A 22,894-nucleotide genomic window follows, 5' to 3' on the forward strand; every position below is an offset into this window, starting at 1 on the left:
GAGCCTGGTTTGGTGATAACGGTTGTTCATTTCCACTTTCAGGCGATCTGGGGGTCTGACTTCTCGGCCCAGGGCCTCTCGCCCCTTCAGCAGCTTCTACAAGAGCAGCAGAAGCTGAACCAAAATGGCACGTGAGGGGGTGGGGTTAGGAGCTGCCACGGTGAGGTGATGATGAGAATGGTATGTTACCATAGATACAGTCTCTGGACCAACAAGGTCTAACCAGTGCGCATGATCAACAAGAACACCGCTGGTCACAAAGCAACATCGATAACAGTGCATGCAGGCTACCGCTGGTCACCATATTGCGGGCATTTAGCGTCTAATGCTTTGGAGTTAAGGGGAGTTTCTACCCTTGTTTGATATTTTAGGAACAAACATTAGGGTTCATTTCACCCTCGATAGGCAGGTTGCGAGTAGTATAAACTCGGCACTCTTATAAGGTTTATCAGTTAAAGTGATGGACGTAAAGTTAGGGTTTGGGGGTTTAAAGTGGCTGACTCATTCTTCCCATAATGCAATGACATAATCTTAAGATAAGTGAGCGTTCGGGGTGAAGGGGCAGCTGACTATAGCTATTGTGTGGGGTTGAACACACAATACCACAGTTTCTAACACACTACCACAGTCTCTATATGTGCACGTTTCTATAAGCATGTGTGCATGATTCCATAAGTACTTAACCACTCCGTGAAATCACGAATGATCAGAATTTGAGAGGTGAACTCGAGGTATCAGTTTACGTATCTGGAAAGGTTCTTTAGGGGCCAACAAGCTAGGAAAACTGGGATATTCTCAACCGTTCACAGCATTCTGTTTACCCTCTAGTTGCTTACCAAAAGCTAGGGGAAACGACTTAAAGAGCCCTCAGCCACACATTTGTTATTGCTTGTATTCACTACTTCATACAAATTGTAAAGAAATCTCGAAACAAAGATTTACGATTTTAATAAATCCAAACGATTGGATTTGGGTACATTTGGCATTTTACCAGCATGACATTGTGAAAGCTGACGGTGGCTCAAATAATCAGATGTCGGTGAAGGGTATATGTGACTTACACTCTAAGTCAGCGTTTATTCTAACCAGTTTGATTATTGTTACGAAAATTGGTTAAGAGTACACGAATTGCATGAATGTGGCAACAAAGAATTTCACAAGCATTTGTACTTTATTATCGGTTATTTCCCGGTAAAATTTACATTACATATGCACCTTACAACTAAGTGTAACTTAAGGCTTGATCTGATCATGGGTTACTTCTAGATACGAAATGTAAGTCTAACATCAAAAAAAATAAACTTTGACCAACCTATATCATGATGGACTTCTGCTAGTACAGCAACAACTAGATGTCTTTGACCATACAACACTGCTCTTTGTTTTTATGCGCCTCCGCTTATTCAAACGCTGAAAACCGCCCCATTCTGCCCTGGTGTCATGGTGGTCTACTGCTATTAACGTAACATTTAACACTGTACGTACTAGACCGCCCCATTCTGCTCTAGTGTTATGGTATTCTATTGCTATTATCGTAATACCCAACACTGTACGTACTAGACCGCCCCATTCTGCTCTAGTGTCATGGTATTCTATTGCTATTATCGTAATACCCAACACTGTACGTACTAGACCGCCCCATTTTGCCTTGCTGTGATCAAGTTCTTGGGCCTGTATTATTGTATTTAATGTTTTGCACAGCTTCCCACATTGGTTGCCACCTTGCCTTTTCCGTCACGCAATTCGTAATCGAATCAATGTACTTGTCTGTCAATATAATATAATCGTTCGATATATCTCTAGTATCTTGAGAACATAATCTGTTACTAGTTTTTTTTTTCATTTATTGGCAAACAAAAAAAATCTAGCATAATACTTCCAGCTCGACTCTTGCATCGAGTTGTTTATGTCACCGCATCACCTTTCGATTACCTTCTCTCCCGCTCGCAGCTATCGCTCAAACGCGACAAATCCGTCACGCTAGATTCAGCACCTTCATTGCTCATCTCCATGCATCGACCAGACTCCGTTTCAGTGGCAAAAAACCTTTCCTGGCGGCGGCATGAACCGTTGAGCTTCGCAATTTCGCGCGATTTCCCGCGGAAATGATAAATCATGGTTTCTATGCCAAGAAAAAGCGCGCACATGGCAAAACCAGCACACACCACCACGAAGAGACCGTTGACGTTCTCGATGCTCAACCCGGAGGGACTCTTGCCGAATTCATCTTGCGTGACGCATTTCCGCTTTAGCCACTTGCTCCAAAGGTTCTCTAAAGCTTTCATGTCGTTGAGTTTGATAATGGCGTTGGATATGGGGCGCGTCCAGGGCGAGTTCTTGGCGAGCGCAATACCATACCCTGAGATACCAAAAGGTCTACCGATCATCCGTAGCATGCAATTCCCGCTTGACGACACGAGATGCTCCAGGTACGGCTGGTCGTCAATGTACAGCTTAAACTCGCTGAATATATCAGAGAACAGTACACTTTAATCATCATCAGTTAGTATCATCACAATGATAATCATGATTCTTTTAGGGGGAGAGCTATCACAGGCACGGCTGGTAGTCAATGTACACCTTTAAAGGCCTGGCTAAACTAGGCGACAAGTCTCCTAAACGTTTTCTAGTTTAGCCACTACCAAAAACATGTAGTGCGTGACATATTTTGTAGAGCGCGACACGACACACGAGAAACATTTCTTTGTCGCTGCTAGAAGATTTGGAGCGCGCTGAAATGTCTCTCGGGGTGGCTAAACTAGGAGACAAGCAAACATGTCGCCTAGTTTAGCCAGGCCTTATAATCATAAAAATATCAGTCAACATCATTTAATCATAAGTAAATATCGTCACCATCAAGGTTATATCGTGATTCTTTTAACTGGGGGACACTTTTACAGTTAAACTAAAAGATATGGGTTAATACGACAAATATGCAAAGTAAGTAGTGTAAAAATATATAGTATACTAGCCCCGCCCCCATTATCACTGAGAGGTCACTAGCCCCGCCTTCACAACTACTGACAGGTCACTAGCCCCGCCCCCACAATTACTGACAAGTCACTAGCCCCGCCCCCATTATCACTGACAGGTCACTAGCCCCGCCTTCACAACTATTGACAGGTCACTAGCCCCGCCTTCACAACTATTGACAGGTCACTAGCCCCGCCTCCACTAGTACTGACATTTCATTAGCCCCGCCCCTACTAACACTGACAGGTCGCTAGTCCCCCACCCCAACCCCCAAGATGTTTGTAGATGTAGATATTTTATTATTGGTACCATATAACTTTTGTTACATAGGTTGTTTCAACCAATAAATTTCTATATTCCCTTTCCTTATTATATTTCCTTATTTCCTTTCCTTATACACATACACAGAAAAATGTGCTTTGCAACAGCCTTTTGCACCTTTTTTTGGCGGGTTTTAAGAGTAGATGAAAAAGATTGTTCCTTGTTGTGAAAACTAGTTTTGTCTTTTTCAAGAACATCAAGCATTTCTCTCCTAAGGTTATCATAAATGGGACAGTAGGAAGTGCCACTTATCTTCTATTTTACTAGCCCCCACCCCAATAACACTGACAGATTACTAGCCCCCACCCCAATAACACTGACAGATTACTAGCCCCCACCCCAATAACACTGACAGATTACTAGCCCCCACCCCAATAACACTGACAGATTACTAGCCCCCACCCCAATAACACTGACAGATTACTAGCCCCCACCCCAATAACACTGACAGATTACTAGCCCCCACCCCAATAACACTGACAGATTACTAGCCCCCACCCCAATAACACTGACAGATTACTAGCCCCCACCCCAATAACACTGACAGATTACTAGCCCCCACCCCAATAACACTGACAGATTACTAGCCCCCACCCCAATAACACTGACAGATTACTAGCCCCCACCCCGATAACACTAACAGATTACTAGCCCCCACCCCGATAACACTGACAGATTACTAGCCCCCACCCCGATAACACTAACAGATTACTAGCCCCCACCCCAATAACACTAACAGATTACTGCCCCGACCCTACTATTACTGAGATATTACTAGCCCCGCCCCTACTATGACTGACAGGTCACTAACTCCGCCTCCACTAAAACTGACATGTCGCTAGTCCCCTAAACCACACCCCCAATAACACTGACAGATTACTAGCTCCCACCCTCAATAATAACGACAGATTATTATCCCCGCCCCCATTATGACTGACAGGTCACTAGCCCCGCCCCAACTATGACTGACAGGTCACTAGCCCCGCCTCCACTATGACTGACAGGTCACTAGCCCCACCCCTACTATTACTGACAGGTCACTAGCCCCGCCCCCACTATGATTGACAGGCCCCGCCTCAACTCACCCACTGATCAACTTGGCCACGCCATCCTCCACCATCTCCACGTTGTTGTCCTTCATGTGCTCGTAGATGCGGCGCAGTTTCTCGTCCTTGCTGAACCGGAAGTACGCCTCGGTGCTGCTGTCTCTCAAAGTGGCGAATTTGAAGTCGGGCGGTGGGTTCTGCATCTAAGGGAAGAAAGAGAATGAGAAAGAAAATAAAAGGGAATGAAGGGAGGTAATGAGATTTGGTGGCAAACCCGTACATGCTCCGGCTTTTGGTGGCAAAATATGTCAAACAGCTGTTTCGTTCTCAGCTTGGCAAAGCCGATCTGCCTCAGTTACACTTCACGGAAACTCTTGGCCCGACTGGTAACACTGTGTGTATGCTAGTGTTTACGAGTTCACTTATTTTACTACTGTTATTAGTGAAAAACTTGGAAGGATAAACTTTGATATTCTTCTGTCCTCCTATATAATGTGGAATACAGTCGTTTGGTAAAAAGGTTGTCGTCAACCGGTTATGCGACTACGCGACAAGCCCGCATGTAAGCATGGGTAAAAACCACTGAAGCGCTTAGCTGCATCCTATTTCAATAAAAGTTGTCAATACGAATGGCAATTGCCAAATGGCAGGTCTACGACCGAAAGGTGTTTATGTGTAGCAATTATCTATAAAAATAAAGGTGATAAATAGATTCAAGCAATTACAGAACCATATATTAATCATATTAAATGGATAGTCGTATGTTCTATTTTATTTTTTTTTTAATATGGAACAAATATTTTGGGATCCATTGGTTCCTTTCGGTCGTATAACTGCCGATTGTCAATTGCCTTTTGCACTGATAACGTTTTTTTTGGAAATAGGCGTATATTAGCCACCGCTACACCGTCTAAGTCTGAAGTTATGCAGTGGCTAATACATGCAGCTAGGCGCTTCAGTGTTTTTTACCCATGCTTACATGCGGGCTTGTCGTGTAGTCGCAAAGCCGGTTCATGACAACCTTTGGTCAAACGACTGTAAGGGCTTCCGAGACCACGGGGGTCTCTTTAACCACTGGGTACGTCCGGGCTTACCCCCCCCCCCCCCCCTGGGTACACCATGTTACCTTCGGGTCTTCGATGCCGGAGATAGGCGGTACGAACTGTTCCTTGACTTTGAACGCTGCAAGCTCCGCCGTGTAGCTCGTGTTCACAATAAGCATAGCAAGGGCGAAGAATAAAGCAACAAGCCTCGCGCTAGTGCTCATGGGTAGACCCGTGCCCGCCTGCACGTGCACGAAGGTGCTCCAGGAATACGTCATACTCTCAAGCAGGCTGACGCGTCTTTTGTAGTCGGGAATGAAGTGGGAGCGGCCCTTTAAATACCATTCCCAGCTCTTGCGGTCTGTAAACAAGACAAGTATGGAATGTTAGGACTGTAGAGAGTAGGAGAAAAAATTGAGAACCACTGCAAACCAGGACAAGCCAGCGGTTAGATAAAAGAGTAAACGAACCGCTCAGAATCCTGCCTTTATACACCTATATCAAAAAAGGTTGTCAGTGCAAATGGGTAATGGCAAATAGTAAATGGCAGTTCTAAGCCCGAACGGTGCCAGTCGCCATTTGCCAGTCGCCATTTGCCGTTTCGCATTGACAACGTTTTTTGAAATAGGTATATGTCAATCGTCAGCTCATGCGCGAAAAGACAAGTACTGAAATAAAGAGCTGTAACTATACACTTTCTTATCCCGATGTAATGGCCAAGCCATGCATAGAGAACACGTCATACTTGTTTAACCTGTCATACAATAATATACGTTGGTACTCGAAAAAAAACTCACCGCCACCTTCAATGTTCAACTAGCCACAGCAAATACAGCTACACGAACAAGAACTAAGAACAAGCCTCGAAAAAGGATAAATGGTATAGCTAGAAAGACTACAGGCAAGCTGTAGAAAAACTAGATGGTCTGCGTAGGCGTGGTGTAGAGAAGGTATGAACCAACACAAGGTTGAAAAGGTATGTTGAACGCCTCTGTGAAACAGAGTGGTTGCGCTGACGTTTCGATCGTTAGCCCTTTCATCGGAGCCCTTCGTCGGAGCTCCGACGAAGGGCTAACGCTCGAAACGTCAGCGCAACCAATCTGTTTCAAAGAGGCGCCCAACATACCTTTTTAACCTTGTGTTGATTCATACCTCGATAAAGGATATTTTGATCAACAGCTTCGTCTATACTACCCAGAACCCAAAGTGTAATGATGACGAAGATAATCGCGGCGAGTAAATTACTCTCTGTCACATCATATATTATGCCATTACATTTCCATACTCATTCTCGTTCCCAGAGCTCATGCTGACCGCCGACACAGAACAGCGGAGGAGCTCTGGGAACGAGAATGATGTCTAACTATGCCAAGGCAAATATAACGCCACATGTCACGCAATATGTCATATCACGCCACATGTCACGCAATATGTCACGCAATACACCATGCCATGTCACATCGTATATTACGCCAAACACGTATTACTCACCCAGAACCCACAACACTATAATAACGAAGAGGATCGTGGCGAGGATGACTGTCCAGAGCTGTGAACTGAGCGGAATCATGAAGTCCATGTTGACCACAGATCCCAAGGTGGTGTCAGTCCGCGCAAGGATGCCTATCCCAACCTCCCCGTATGGGGATGAGAAATCAATCACTCGGCTACGGCTCGCTGTGATTGTCAACGTTGCAAGAGCCATGTCTGCCTTTCCTGTGATTATATCATATCATCATATTATTCAAACTCATAACCTGGATAACTCGGAACTGAGTTCGATTTCCATTAAATTTTAGTATTAGTCTTGGCCATATTTTACCCTATTAATTAAAGTTTTTTCTCCTTCTGAAATTAGAAATGTTGATCGATTGCTGTTGAGTGAACTCTGTCACGGATATCAAAATGAAGATACTTTCTTTATGAGCAGAAAACATGGCGGGGTTGTGCTGTGATCTACATTTGTATTTTTACTATCCTGTCAGTGGTTTCTCCAAATATGTAGAAATTGTAGGTCCATGTATCACCCCTGACTCAACCGATGTAATAACATCGGTCATCGCCCCGTCAGGGGGTCTGCGCTATCACACTTGAGGTCCTCGATGATGTAGAACTCAAAGTTAAAGATTACTTATGCACACCCCCCCCCCCCCCCCAATGACTCACCTGTTATAATATCACCGACCATGCCATTCCAAAACCCCGTCACGGGGTCCACGCTTCCATACTTATGGTCTCGAATAAGGTAGAACTCGTAAGTAAAGTGCACGTATTCTCGGATCAGCTCAAGTAACTCTATCATCTGACCGGAAATGCAGATGGGCTTGGCTATCCACGTGTCGTTGCCAGGGATGTACTGCGTGCACGGCACGCCTATGTCGCACACTTTATCACGCGGTAAGCACGTGATTCGGCCAGGTGGACACTTGGGATACATGTTTTGAATCTGAAAAATAAGAGAGTGGTTTAGACATTCGTCTTAGACTGGCTGCTAAAATACTATTTAGATATTTGACATTCTTTTTTATTCCATAAATCCCTAGCTACGTTTACAATTTAGAATACTTCGATGCGATATCATAATCATCATCATATAATCATCATTACTTTCTTTTATATTGACGTCACAATTATAACCACAATAATCACTATAACCATTTTTATCATCCACCATCAACAACAATATTATCATCATCGTAGTCATTATCATCATCGTTATCATTATCAACATCATCATCCTCTTTGACTTCGGTACCATCAGCATCATCATCGCCTCCATCATATTATTAACATCCTAATTTCCGACATCATCGGTCACAGCACTAAAATACTTTTCCGTCGTCATTATTAACACTACAATCGACAAGAAGTCATACATTTTGCCATCTTTATCACGGTTGTCGTCATCATCTTAATCACCTGGTATGTATAGGATCCATGTTCTATTGTGACAATTCTCAGTCTGGTAGAGTTATCATAATAAGATCGACCAAATAAGCCATACTTGTACAGCAACTGGTGCTTGCCCTGGTCAGTGAGCCCCTTGGTACTTGACCAGTTAGTAAGTTCCTGGAAATCAAATCCGGTGTAGTGGGTTCGTCCTAGGATAGCATAGTGATGATCACTTTTTCTCTGACCCTTTGTTGCTTCTATGGATTTAGTCAAGTACCTAAAAAGAAGACCATATTCTATTCTGAAAAATGATTGGACACGTCGACCGCAGATACAGAGCTGCCTGCCAAAGCCACCCAGGCAATGACCTTGGATCACACAGACCACAACTATCATAGCCTTAGCAGGCCTCAAAATATTGGGGGCAAGATACAGAAAAATTAAAAAATGAAGGGAACAGCCACGCCCCTACTGGTTATTTCCTTTTAAATTTTGAAAATATTGGTGGGGACGTCCCCCCAGTGACAACCCCCTGCTACGGCCCTGACTATCCAAGCTGACTGCCAAGGCCAAATAGAAAAATAATGTTATGGGTCCCAGAGACCACAATCATACAGGCTGTCAGAGAAAGCCTAAAAGAAACTCAAATGTAAATGATTCTTCACCATGTCCTCCACACCCAGCCCATTTGATTAAAACAAAACGATGTTTTTGATGAAGTGAGCAGGACCATTTAACATTTTATATTTTCATCTCACCGACCTGTTCGCCTCGTCAGCTGTTGACTGACTCCAGTTGGAGCACGAAAGATGCGCCTTCGGCATTAACTGGTCAGCGTTGCACGATTCAAGAGTAAGCGCGTCCACGATGCTCAGGAATGACGACGCTGCACGCGATGCTATGAATAAGGGGTTGTGTCAGGATGATAAGAGTGATGTAGATATGACAAGAGCAAACTTGGGCCTGCAGATTGAACATGCACAGAAGTCAAGAGGTCACGCAACGCTGCAATGGATGCAAAGCTATAGCGCCAGAGCGCGTGTCAGGAGACGGATTCAAGTTGCGTGACTGTATCTTATGACAATAAACCGTTTTCACGATGTTGCGCGCGCATCCAAAATGCCACAGACTGGAAGGCCACAGCTGATCCAAAACGCAGACGAAGGGGAATTTGACTTCAAAATTCCTCAAAAGAAGTACATTGACAGCATTCTCTATAGCTTTGTCTGTAAAGTCCACCTTGTACGCCATTTTTTTAATCAGCTAGAGCCAGTCTGTGGCATTTTGGATGCGCGCGCAACATCGTGAAAACGGTCTATTGGAACTATGCTTTGGTCTATGGTTTTATGTGGCCTCTTGCTGACAAAGAAAAAAATGATCCACCCTCCCCCAGAATCATCTTCATCTAGACGGAATATTGAAATCTACGCAATATAAGCTACACCTTATATGGAGATTTGTCATATTTCCTAGAAACGCCAAAAGAGATGGATAATCATCAAATCTTGGAAATGGTTTTCATACATTATTTTTTATCATTCAGGAAGCTTAGAAACTATCATATCAAGAAAATTTACCGAAAAATTGTCGTTTATCAAACACGGTCACTTCCATATAAGGAAACTAATACATTCCCTATTTGGAAAACCAGCAAAATTCTTGTCATTTTTAAAGTTGCCGTACCGCAGGTGTTTCGTAAACTTTATGACTTGTAATCAAAAGAGAAAAGCAGTGACTGTGACCGTCTTTATTCAATGAAGAAGGTCTATGAAAGGAAACTAAGAATCCTCGGTACCAGACCCCCAAAACTACAACTTTTTCTTCATATGTACACTTTTAACACAGGAAGCCCGGTACACAAAGTCGACACCAAAATCTTGTAACCCATTTATCAGTCTCTTACCTATCTTACTTGCTGTTAGGGCCAGTCGGACTCCAATGGCATTATACGGCACTATCATCCCCATCCCTCCCTGCAGAGTCTCCAATACACGCTCAGTCACAATCCATAAATACTCCCTCGTCACCATGCCCAACTCGGCCGCTACGGAAAACAGGGATCCTACTCCATCTTCCTCGCAATCCAAGACGATCACTTTAGTTCCACTGTACTTAACTCGCCCAAGTACTCGCAATATCTCGGTCCGGGTATCACCGGTTGTGTTGTAGTCTTTGTATTTGAGGAGTGGGCTCCCTGTGGAGCAAATGGTGTTGTTGATGTTTCGGGCGTCACAGAAGAGATGGAAGTTTTCGACTTCTAGTGTTTTTAGCACGGTAAATATCGCATTGGCTTGCACTACCCGTAAGGGTAGGAGATAGACGAAGCTACTGTAGACATCCTAAGAACAAGATCAATGTATTGATTCTCCTCATTATGATTCAAAGTCAAATATTGATTCTTCTCGCTATAACTTTCTTTCCTTCTCATAACAGGGAGAATTTAATCAGAGTGACGACAATGATAGTTGCTAGACAAAGCCCCTGTGCTGTACTATTGACAAGGTCAAAGTAGTGATTCAACTTACTGTGTCAACCTAGCTAGGGAGAACCAGAATTGGCTTGATTCCCGCTATATAGGTTCTATCAAACAGTGGGTTAAAATATTTTTGATGATAGAAATACGATTTTATCTATACTTAGATGCCAAAAAATGTAACCACTTACATCGCGCTCGACGACGAATCACTTTTGGCCGTGTAAAACTTTTGGAGTTTAAAGCTTGGAGTAATATATCGTGAGCGAGATAAGCCCTTTTATGCGGAGGTACTCCAGCCACAAGGGAACCCTCCTTTTTTGTACTAAATGGTAGGTTTTGTAAATGTTTGGGCATGTCTGGTAGAATTTACGAATATGACGGACTTCTATCTTGCGTGACAATGCTATTTTGATCTTGTTTTGAGTATTATAAACGTTCATTATCTTGTAAAAATAAAGATTCACGCATACTTGCTCCATCTGCTCCTTTTCTATATGTGAAAAGAGTCGGGTTACCATGAAGACGGTTTCCCTGTGGTCGGTAAAGGAGTACCTCCACACTACTCCCTCCTTCAAAAAAGGCTAACTTTGAACTTCATATACTACTACTGCGCCCGGCGAAGACTGTCCATTGATCTCTTTTTACAGCCGCGCTATAGACATTTAGGTTCCCGTTAAGACTGCTGTGTCTCCGGAACATGGACAAGCGCTTTACTGAATTTCTTGGGGCGTTAGTCTAATCTTACTTAAGATGATGAAGCCAAGCAACGCCATTCCAGCTATTTTGTCACATGGGGTGGAATAAGGGTAGGGGGGGTGGTGGTACCACAGGGTGGATAAGTGATTATGAATCGATATGAAGCTATTTATATGGAGTTGTCGGTTTAATTTTTGTAGACAGTTTTTAATAAAAAAATCTAGACAAGAAATAACGTCAACATCCAAAATCTCCAATACCTCATTAAGAAAATAAAACAAGCCTGCGAAAAAAAAAACTAAAATAAAGTAGCAGAAACCGGATGAGGACTAATTTTCTCTAATTGCACATTTATCGCTTCAGTCAGGAATTTCAACTCTTCTTATTTCCAATTTATAACATTTCATTGTTATTGCTTTTCCAAGAGCCGACCAATCATAAATAATCACAGGTGAAATACTGAATTTAGGTATTTTTGCTCAAAATAATATCCATCCAGTGTTTTCTTGAGAACAATTGGCTGGCATTCCTCAATATCTTTTAAAATCCGCTCTAAGACATCAAAATCCGCTCTAAGACATCAGAGCTGTTAGACAAATGACCTTTTCTAATTATTTCATGAAGTACAAATAAATAGAAAGAGCTTTAAAACAAACGTATTGTTTATAGATTCAATAGCATTTTTATTCAGTGGAATTTGCCGCCAAAATTCATCAGCGTTTTTCAATTTTAAAGAAATTCGAGAAAGAAATCTAACACATTTTAAAGTAGACGTTATAGTTAAGATCGTTCCCTTTCGAAGATCCCTTTCGAAGGATCGATGATGGTATTATAAGAACAAAGTTGAAATAATTTTCCTACCTTATTCAGAAGTATAGAATTCGTTGAGTCACTGAAGATTGGAAGTCCTGAAATACCCGCGTACCGCGATAACGCCTGAATTTGTGGATCTTTTAACGAAGAAAACACCCCATGGAACTGCTGCGATCCTAATGTTTTGCAAAACACATATATAGCTTGAGCAATTGATGTTGAATTTCCGCAGTTTATATACGTGAAGTTTGTTTTGGCAGATTTTGCAAAAGTCGTTTTCGGCTGAAAATTCTGAATGGCATTTCGTAAAGTAATTATTGAAGTCCACTGGTGTGAATTTGACGAATTGTTATCAACCAAAATGGCCAAATTAAGCTGTTGTACATCGCAACTAGCGAAGATGTCGTGAAAAAAACCTTGAAAAAAGAATTGAACTATAAGAAAACTCTTGAGCTTATAGCACTTGCGAGGCATGACGCTTCTCCAATGAAGAAGTCCTTGAGTGTGTTCTGAGCGACCAGTTCTTAATCTCTAATTCACAAACCCTGTTTGCAAAGCACTTAAATATTTTCTCGATTGCTTGAATAAGGGATAACGGCCGACGAATTAAGTCGGAAAGGAATGACATGGCAACCGCAGTCTTAAAAACAGAATGTGCTAAACTATCTACTCAAAAGAGCCTTATTTCGTTTAACAAAACGAAGGGTACTTTTATTACAATTGTCAAACTTAATCAAACTAAAAACAACGAGAATTTCAATAGTCGTGATAAATACATGCAAAGCCTTTCAAGATTTGTTTACTATAATTTCCAATTGCTCTAGTTCAATTTCTCCTTTTAAAAACGCCGGGGGGTAGGTAAATTCATAAGGGGAGATTTCTGCAAAGCAGTGCGGAACGTGAAAAGAAACAATTATTTAATAAAATCAGAGGGTTTCGTCGATGGGAAAGTCCGTACCCAACTTGATCTTCTGGCGTCAAGGCAACAGATTGTATTTGCGTGAGTTTTAAAGTGTAACTTGTAATTGATGCTGGAAGTTATTAGATTGGACATAATTTAAGCTAACTGGGATTTAATAACTTTCCTAGACGATTTAAGGGCAAATTTGGTTTAAGTTGGGACAGGGGAAGAAATACCTTTTAATCCTTAGATAATAACTGTGTCACTAAAAAAATATATATACAATTGAATTTATAATAAGGATAACAACAATTTGCGAAAACGTTCAACGAATTTTTTTATTACCCAATATCTATAAACTCACTCATTTTCTATAAACTCGCTCATCATTTAAAACTTTCGGTTTAACTTTTGTGTCTTTTCACAAATGTGAAGTATACTGAATCCTAGCAATTAGAATACAACAACAAAATATTTATCATCACTGAAAGAAAACCTCAATTTACTTTCAGGGGACACAGCATTTGGCTTCGATTAGAATTTACATGACGAGATCTTCATAATTGTACGACTATCGAGATTTCTCACTTGGTGTTCATTGGAACGTTCAATAACTCAAAGAAGAAGTACAAAAACACAATTGAGATTAGACAAACTTACTTTATTAAGTATATTATCTTTTTTATAAAACAGTAAAAAGTCAAGCATTTTCTAGACGAAATTATGTCGCCAAAGATTTGCCTTTATTCATGTTATATATTTCTCCATCTATTACTTTGCTATCAAAAATATAAATGATTTTCCCCCAAATCTGCTTGAAAGCTGAAAATGACTGTTGTCTCGACAGCTTTTGGTGGAGCAAGAAAAGAATACCTTTTAGGCTGATATTTGAGTGAACCATAAAAAACCTACCGACTGTATTTCACAAGAAAATACAGGTGTTTGTGTGGTGGCAAAGAAAACCATTTGACTGCACCTAAAAGGATGGGCGAGGATACGATTGCCTCATAGTATTTGGTGGTTTGGAAACAAAAAAAAATTTGTTCCACTCAGCGGTTAAATTCGAGGATACTATTGGCACATTGGGTTCTTGATTAATAACATTGTTGCAACAAGAAATCGTCACAACTCTTAGCAAATTAGCTCATTCTGCTATTCTGCGATATATTTCGCACCAACATGGATATATAATGATTTGGTGTCGCCAGGCTAGGCATGGTATTTTAAGAGCTGCCTAAAAACTCCAGTCATACCTATAAGTTCATTTTTCTCCAAGCAGAAAGTTCACAGATTTAAGAACATTGCCTACCTAGTTACTACAGTCGCAATAATAGGAGGTATTTTGCGGAGTTTAGTGAACTAAAATGGTGCTTCCACGTCGCCCATCTCCACGTAGACCGTCTTGAGTTGTGTATAGTGTTCCACCGCCGCCGTTCCACCCTCTCTCCCAAAACCCGACATTTTGTAACCGCCAAAGGGTACCTCGACTGGTGTAATGTTGAAGCTATTGATCCAGCATGTGCCAGCTTGTAGGCTACCAATAACGCGGTGAGCACGGTTTAGATCTCTGCAATGGTAGAAAAGGATCAATTATTAAGACACCATTGTTTACATAATGGACTGTTTTTCAGATAATGGGGGTTTTGTGAAATTTGAGCGCGAAAATGAGACTTTAACAGGTTGGAGTTTGCTACATTATTTGCAACTCTGTATTTGTTTTACATTAAAGTTAGCCTGGTAAAAGGGCTTGAGATTTGGTAATTAATTTAAAAAAAAAATTAAAAAAGTTGCAAGAATGCTAAAATGAAACTCCGACCTGTAAAAGCCTCACAATTATCTGGAAACGAGGGGGAAAAATGTTGGGTATGACTTTTTCCAGCCTCGGGCGAGAAAGGCACAACCTCATTTTTGCGCTCCTACGCAATCCCGCGTTGAGGAAACTATGACGCCATCACGGGCGGCAACGACAGTAAAAGACATTTTAGAAAGCCAGACGTGAAATGTATTCTGTCTCATAAATTTCAACTACGATGTGAAAACACTGAAGTTTCACGGTTTGTCGAGGACGGGAACGTTTGGGAAACTGCTATAAGCATGAAGTATTTCTATTTATGTTCTACGTGACGTCGACCGTCGTCGTTTCTTCGATTCTTACCTCACAGAATGCTAAATAATAATAAATGTTTTTCAGTACTTGCTTAATGCTTTTAAGAGGGTCTTTGTTTTTCGGGTCTTAGGTCTTAGGCAATCGTTTTTTTTTTTACACAACCGACTTTCAATAAACCTTACGCAAAGGTTCTTTGACGTCGTCAGAATAAAATTTGTTCGACGTAATGATGTGAAGTTTCGAATCAAACACTATTTAAAGCCGCATTGTCACCAGTTTACTTCCGGTCGATTACGTAACAATCTCCGATGATTTCTAACGGAAAACGCGAAAAATATTTCAAAATATTGGAAGCAGTGTGCTTATTGAAAGTTTCTTTGAGGATGTGGTCGATAATTTAGAGCGGATGGCCTGTTTAATATCTCGGATTTTAATAGATTTTTTTGTCTTTTAACGGTTAAGGTTTCCGTCGGACCTCCGGAAGTAAACTGGTGACAATGCGGCTTTAATGTTTAGACTTACCGTGTGAATATCCCTCCTGCCAGTCCAAACGTGGTATTGTTAGCTCGCGTCACCGCCTCTTCCTCCGTCTGAAATGTCAGCACAGTCATGACTGGCCCGAAGATCTCTTCTTTAACCACAGTCATGTCATCCGTGCACTCGGCCATCACGCACGGAGACATGTAATACCCACTGGTCAATGGCTCGGGGAGATGGAGACGCTCACCTCCACACAACACTTTAGCTCCCTGCGATGGAAACGGGAGAATAAAGCCAGCATTACTTGTACCGGTACCCTCAGTTATCCAAAAGAAAAAAATGTCTAACTACTACACAGGACCTCCCAACATCAGGGCCGTCTAAGTGGATGGGGCACTGGGGTCAAGTGCTTCCCTCCCTCCTCCGAATATTTTGAAAAATTATAAAAAAAATTACCAGGGCGTGGCTGTGCCCCCAATATTCTCTTAATGTTTCTGTACATTGCCCCCCACCTAATGTTTCGAGGCCTGCTACGGCTCTGAACATAGTGTTCAAATATAGCCAGCATTGCTACTGTAAATGATCTAATAAACGCCTCCTATCTAATGAACGCCCCCCCCCCCCAAAACTTACAAGTTTGCACTGAACGCCCCTCTCTAATAAACGCCCCCTACCCTCCCTCCTAGCTTAAAAACAAACGACATAGGAATGTCGGTAATATAAATCAAATTTTATTAATCTGAGTTTGGCTTCTACTGGGTGAGGATGGCTAAATTTCAAGAAATGCTTGCTACGCAGGCTATAATTTAACGTGATCCTGACTGAGACTAGAATTCCACTGCACTTGGGTTTGTTATATTTTCATAGTTTGTAAAGAACGCCCCTCTCTAATAAACGCCTCCTATCTAATGAACGCCCCCCTTGGACCACTGAAACGCCCCGGGCGTTTATTAGATCTATTACGGTAGGCCAACAATCTGTATAATTTTTTCCAGCAATGCTGACACTGTTTGTATGGGGCTTGAAGCTTATTAAGACAAGTTGTACAAAACAGGCTAATCTAATTTTTACTAGTTTAGAATCGAGCGCTAAGAATGAAACGCTATATTTTCTAGGGGGCACTCGCCTTACTTTTTAATAATAATCTTTAAAAAGAAATCAGACTACATCTTTAACCCCGACTCACCTCGTCCTTTCCAATCTGCACATAGTCCAGCACCTTGTTCAAATGAGCACTTGAAATCATCGCTCCCATCTGAGTGTCGGGGGCCATGGGGTCCCCAACACGGATGTTTTTGGTTCGCTCCACTACTTTCTCAAGGAATTCGTCCTTGATGCTGTCTTCCACAAAGACTCTAGTACCATTGGAACAGACCTATAAAGACATTTTTTTAAATGCATAGAGCGTTTTTTTTTTTTTTTTTTTTTGCTTTTTTTGCTTTCATAAGCTAGGGTTGGTTTTTGGGTTGGTCAGTCTTTGATAAAAATTCTTTTTCATGTGCAGATGGGGACATAAAAGTAAACCCTTGTGTATGCGCCATGTACAGTGCCACTTTAGGTTGTATAATAACTGCTGGTTCACCACATTCCAAATGGATTTCCTCCATCCAAAGCCCTGATACTGTAAAGGTGAAATACAGTAAGTAGCTCCAAGCTTTCGAGTTTTATGTTGAATTTTACATTATCATGCGCATGCTAAATTAATGACACTTAGTGCATCAAATTTTAAAATTTTTAATATTTGGGGTTGCTTGTTAAGTCTTAAGAAGAAAAATCTGCCTTATTTGGTGTGAAATACCATTTCTGAAATGTATAAAAAGAATGAGAATGATTTTCAAGCTGCACACAATTAAACACGCTTTTCATTCGATCTTCTTTTATTTTTGGAACCATTCTGTTCACAAAGCCCACAGCAAATCATGAATACAGCTTTGATAATCGACTTTGTCTGTCTGTCTGTCTGTCTGTCTGTCTGTCTGTCTGTCGGTCTGTCTGTCTGTCAATTATAGTTGTTTCAATTCTTAATGCCCAAACAGCTTTACTTATCAAGACACAGTTGTATCGTTTCAGTATTAGTTGATCATTTTCATTTTTCACTATGTGTCAGCCAAAGTTTTGCAATTATTTCCATTAGCTATAAAGCAGAAAGCACAAAAAGGGGCAGTTCCAAAATTAATGCCCCAAGCCTAAGTGGGTTTATTTATTACAACCCGAAAGTTACTCTGTCAGTCTTCATATTCAAGTTCCTTGTTCCACTGTGCCTGCTGGACAAAGGCACTTTCATAAGTCCTTCGTCCATCTGTCCAGTGGGCATAGCAGAATTTGAAATATTTGGACTATTAAAAACTTGGACTATTGAAAAAGTTTAGTTAACATGTGCCCTACAGTCCATTGTCTTGATTCAAGGAGAGTGGAAACCTAAAAGAATTTGTAACCACCATACCTGTCCCTGTGAAAGGAAGTTTGCCATCAGGGCTCCACTAACAGCATTGGCCATGTCTGCATCTTTGAAAATAATGAGGGGAGATTTGCCTCCAAGTTCTAGTGTCACATGCTTGATGCCGTCTGCACAGGAGGCCATGATCTAGCCAGAGAATCATATAAGTCAACCAAGACTAATGGTGGTAGCATGATGTCTTGACACACAGTAAAAGTAATGATGGCTGTGGTGATAGAGATGGTGGTGGTGAGTAAATAATTATGATTATGATGATGACAATGTTGGCGAAAATTGATGATGATAAAAATGCTATGATAATAAGAACTATTGATTTTTACCTTCTGTCCCGTAGGAACCGATCCGGTGAAGGATACTTTTGCCACATTCGGATCTTTTGACAACATTTCCCCAGTCTCCCCTCCCCCTTGGATTATGTTTACCACCCCGGGGGGTACTCCTGCTTCTGTCAGTATATCAGCTAATGCTACAGCATTCATAGGGGTAAGAGGAGAAGGCTTGTATACTATTGTGTTGCCGCAAGCAATAGCTGGTGCAATCTTCCAGCAGGCAGTCTGAATGGGATAATTCCATGCTCCAATGCCTATGAAGTAACCACAAAATAATCAAAATTTTAGAAAATTCCTGAGAAGAGAGATAAATTCACTTGTGTGTTTAGCTCTCTTGGTAATTTTTTTTTAAAGTATGGACAAAACCAAAAGTATGGACAGTTCTAATATATGCATTTGTTGCAAAATATGGAGGCTGCACAAGGTGTGTGGGTGTGTGGGTGTCTTGGTTGCCAGAAAGTGGGTCATTTACTATTGAACGATTGTCAAATAATATCCTTTTTCCATATACTGATGACTGTGTCCCCCCATTAGCCAATCCTGGGGACATGATGGAAAAACCTGGAAAACACGAAATTTCAGATAGAGAAAAAAGACACAATTTCTTCAGTGGCTGTAGGTTCCTTGTATTACGGTATGATTTTTGAAACAAAAATAACGTGAGGATGAAGTGCACATAACCAGATTTTGGCTTTTTGAGATAATTTTCCTTGATCTTCATTACCCTGTGTATCAGCTCAGGGACGAAAAGCTCAAATTTCAATGACACTTTACAAAAAGCATCGATTTAAAAAAAGTCACACTTGATATTTTGTTTGCTTTAAGTTACTAAGTACTCAGAGAATTTCTGCGCCTTATTCGATGTGAAATGGGCTTATTTGAAGCGTCACGTCATGTTTTTCCGTCATGTCATTCCTGGGTTAATGCCTGCTATTCTTCAGAACAACTCACCACCCACTACACCAAGAGGCTCTCTCCTAGTGTATGCAAATGATCCATTTGGCAATTGCACATGCTGGCCACTGAGGGTGGGTGCCACCCCAGCATAATACTCCAGGACGTCTGCAACATTATCCACATCCCAAAGAGCTTCGTGGAATGGTTTGCCTTAGAATGGAAAGCAGAGTACAAATAAGCTAATAGACTTTCATGTGTGGTTTGCTTTTTTTTAAGAAAGGCAAAAAAGGTCAAGGTATTTAAGTTTTAAAAGACAAAGGTGTTAATGCTGTGCAATTATGCACTAGTCAATTGAAACCCTGGCCCCCCCTGGACATAGCGTGGGGGGGGGGGGGTAATGGGGACATGGCCGTGGGAGTACGCTTTTGTACAGCTACATCTCTCCCGGGGGGCATTGTGGGGTGTCTTTATTTGAAGTGTTGGAGGATAGTTTGAACAATTTTGGTTTGAGTTGCACTAGCAAAAGTCGTTGAAGAAGGAAATCTAGAAAATATTGTACCATACGCCGAGGCATTAGGGGTGGGAAGTGTAACAACACAATTTCCCCTGGGGGGGTGGGAGAAAATTAAAATGCAACACCGCACAAATGCATGCACAAATGCAAATACAATAAAGTGAAGAATAATTTAAAGCAGAGAATTATATGTGAATAAAGAAAATATCATTTTGTGGTAGGTTTCAAAAACAGCGCCTATTTGTGGGAATGTTGCCATTCTTGATTGCAAGAAGGTTGATCAAAATACATCAATCTTGCGGATATGCATTATTCACGTGAACACATGTTTTATAGTATCCATACAAAATATATATCATTTGGAAGATGAAATTATAAAGAATTGATCAAATCTACCAACTCTGAAAGGTTATATAGACTTTACGATTGTTTAAGTCAGGGGGAATCAATGATCTGGATTATAATTCATTGTGGTATGGTGTAATGTTCCTTATACGATATTCTGTCCTATGAAAAAGGGCTGGAGAGAACCCAAATTTAAAGCCCAAAATAATTCAGGTAGATGAATATGTTATACCCAATTAAATGCCTATTCCCAAATTTGATGTCACAAATAATTCTCTTCGTTATAACTTAATGAAATCTTAGAAAGAGAATTCACTAACTGAAAAGAAATTAGATAAGAATAGACATGAACATGGACACTCCAGAAGTTCAGGTTATCAATGGTTAAAGTTCACAGAACTGTTTTACTGAAGGGAAACACAATTCACTTGTTACAGTAGCTGAAGGATTAGAGTTATTTGATGCCTAATTTATTGGGATTTTGTTGAACTGATAGATGCAGACTTCTAAAAAGGGGTTGAAAAAACCACAATAAACATGAAACACAAAATCCATCCGCCACCCCCACTCCTCCTGGATCTGTCCTTGTTCTGTGCACCCCTCAATGATCCATACCTGTCAACTCTCCTGCATTAGGCGGGAGTCGCATTAGGCAGGAGTCTCAAGATTTTGGACCCCTACTCCTGCTCCCCTATGTTAAGCACCAAATATTCCGCTTTTTAGCGATTTTTATCGCTCCCGAAAAATTATTCTATAGAAAATCATCATTTTGCCTGTTTTCTATTAATATATTTAAAACAAAATAATTCCCTTGTGTAGCGAAACTTATCTAACACCCTCTTGAGATCAATAAGTGGGTTTATTCGCAAGAGCTTTCTATACGGCAAATGCCTGCAAGGTTATACCCACCGCTCCCCTCAAAAAATGCTCAAGCCTTGAAGTTGACAGGTATGATAATCCCCCTTTGAGTTATAAATCTCTCATGAACATTATAAACACCTTACGTGCACATACCATTATCATGCACCTCGACCTTTGCAATATCTTCCCTGCGTTTTCGGACAAGTCTAGAAGCATCTCCGAGAATCCTGCCCCGTTCACTACCGGACAAGACTGACCAGGTTTTGAACGCCTTTCGCGCAGAAAGCACTGCACGTTTGACCTCTGTCTTGCCCGATCCTTTCACTTCACAGCTTATGTGTCCCGTGGAGGGGTCGGTTATAAACATTTGCCCAGATATTTCCTCGGTGATGGGGTTGCACCGATGTCCATCCACGAAGTTTAGATTTTGGCAAGGCGTACAAGCATCCGAACTCAACTGTCGATTAGAACGGAGAAAAACAGAAGCAATAGGGCGCAATGATATATTCAAGATTGGCCGTATGGCCCCGAGGGATATCATTTTGGCAAAAATAAAACAGAACTAAAATGATCGTAGCGTTCCCTGGTACAAAAGAAGTCAAGATTATTAGTACCGCTGACCAAATAATCATAACAACACGAGACGTCACGTGCCTTTTTGCTTTTTCGAGGCTAGACTGGTGGTCTTCCTTTGGCCGTTTGATGACCTGGGGGGAGATAGGGAACTCCCCCACCCCTCCATCCCCAATTTTTTTAGCGGATGTAAACTCGTCCGCAGTCATCTTTTTGCCTGCCTCGTACCCAGGCGTGTCAAGTGAAAATATACTAGTGATGAGCGCAATGAGCCATGGGAAGGTTTAGCGCTGGCGCAAAGGAACAAGGGAAGGGTATGCTACCTCCGGTCTGGGTACGAGGCCAACGAGGCAGGGCTTCTGGAATCACGCGCTTGTGCGGAAGCGCGTAATTTGGCTTTTTCCGCGTAATCCACAAATTTACGCGTAATTTGGCTAAATTTTGAAAGACAAAACATTTAATTGCACAGCTGATGTGTTCTTTTAGGGTTGTTACCTCTATTTCTCGTGAAAAAAGAGAGATATTCTTCGTAAGAGTGCGATATTTCGAACTGAATTTCCGAAAAAAAAAAAAAAAAAAAGAATAGGCGTTCTTTGCTAAACCGCGAAGGCCTAGGACTAATAATAAAATACCTTTTTTAATTGGCTGGTGGCTAGGAGCCAATGAAAACTCGACTAAGGTATTTTCACGCAAAAAATTAACCTTTTCAAGTTATTTCGTGCTTTCCTTCGGTACAAAATGTAAAACATGTTTGGGCGTAACAGTTGATATTCCGTGTAATTTAGCGCGTAAATTCAGTAAAGAATCTCGCAAAATTTTGATTTTTAAAGAAAAATGTATTGCAAAAAACCGCGTAATTTAGCGCGTAATAATTGATTTTCCGCGTAATTTAGCCAAGAATCCCGCGTAATTTTGAGTTTTTTTCCGCGTAATTCCAGAAGCCCTGAGAGGCAGTCTCTTTGCAAGAAAACAGCGACCACGCGGACCGAACCCGGAAGAGCGCGCGCGGAACGGGAAGGGACAAGGGTCGACAAGCGTAAAGGGGGACATCCCCAGAATTTGTCTCGCCACAGGAGCCCCGCTAGCGAAAAACTGTTTAGCTGTAGTTTTTAGAGAAAAAAAAGAAACCCTTTAGACGCCTGCGGAGTGGATGGGCGGTTTTTTATCGT

General features: G+C 41.4%; 3 protein-coding genes across 4 annotated transcripts in view; 1 reads left to right on the top strand and 2 right to left on the bottom strand.

The window, feature by feature from the left end:
* Positions 1 to 1,315, top strand: part of LOC5505709 (nonsense-mediated mRNA decay factor SMG7) — a 26,339-nt gene extending 25,024 nt beyond the window's left edge. For both annotated transcript variants that reach the window (XM_048730893.1, XM_048730894.1), the window contains exon 25: positions 43 to 1,315. In XM_048730893.1, the coding sequence (XP_048586850.1) occupies positions 43 to 135 (93 nt within the window). In that variant the 3' untranslated portion in view covers positions 136 to 1,315. The remainder of the gene's footprint in view (positions 1 to 42) is intronic.
* On the bottom strand, positions 1,153 to 13,335 carry LOC5505712 (glutamate receptor ionotropic, NMDA 1). Its single transcript, XM_048730892.1, has 9 exons — positions 12,309 to 13,335; positions 10,179 to 10,614; positions 9,038 to 9,173; positions 8,303 to 8,552; positions 7,550 to 7,829; positions 6,875 to 7,099; positions 5,467 to 5,744; positions 4,380 to 4,543; positions 1,153 to 2,463 (listed from the first exon to the last, which is right to left on the bottom strand). The coding sequence occupies exons 1-9, from the start codon at positions 12,732 to 12,734 to the stop codon at positions 1,929 to 1,931; spliced, it is 2,730 nt and encodes a 909-aa protein (XP_048586849.1). The 5' UTR covers positions 12,735 to 13,335; the 3' UTR covers positions 1,153 to 1,928.
* A 472-nt stretch (positions 13,336 to 13,807) lies between these two features.
* LOC5505711 (4-trimethylaminobutyraldehyde dehydrogenase) lies at positions 13,808 to 21,766 on the bottom strand. The gene is made up of 7 exons (XM_001626412.3): positions 21,306 to 21,766; positions 19,487 to 19,642; positions 18,527 to 18,789; positions 18,192 to 18,332; positions 16,935 to 17,123; positions 15,791 to 16,017; positions 13,808 to 14,728 (listed from the first exon to the last, which is right to left on the bottom strand). The coding sequence occupies exons 1-7, from the start codon at positions 21,691 to 21,693 to the stop codon at positions 14,521 to 14,523; spliced, it is 1,572 nt and encodes a 523-aa protein (XP_001626462.2). The 5' UTR covers positions 21,694 to 21,766; the 3' UTR covers positions 13,808 to 14,520.
* Positions 21,767 to 22,894: the final 1,128 nt, after the last annotated feature.

Source organism: Nematostella vectensis, chromosome 8 (genome assembly GCF_932526225.1).
Source record: "Nematostella vectensis chromosome 8, jaNemVect1.1, whole genome shotgun sequence".
Taxonomy (NCBI): Eukaryota; Metazoa; Cnidaria; class Anthozoa; order Actiniaria; family Edwardsiidae; genus Nematostella; species Nematostella vectensis.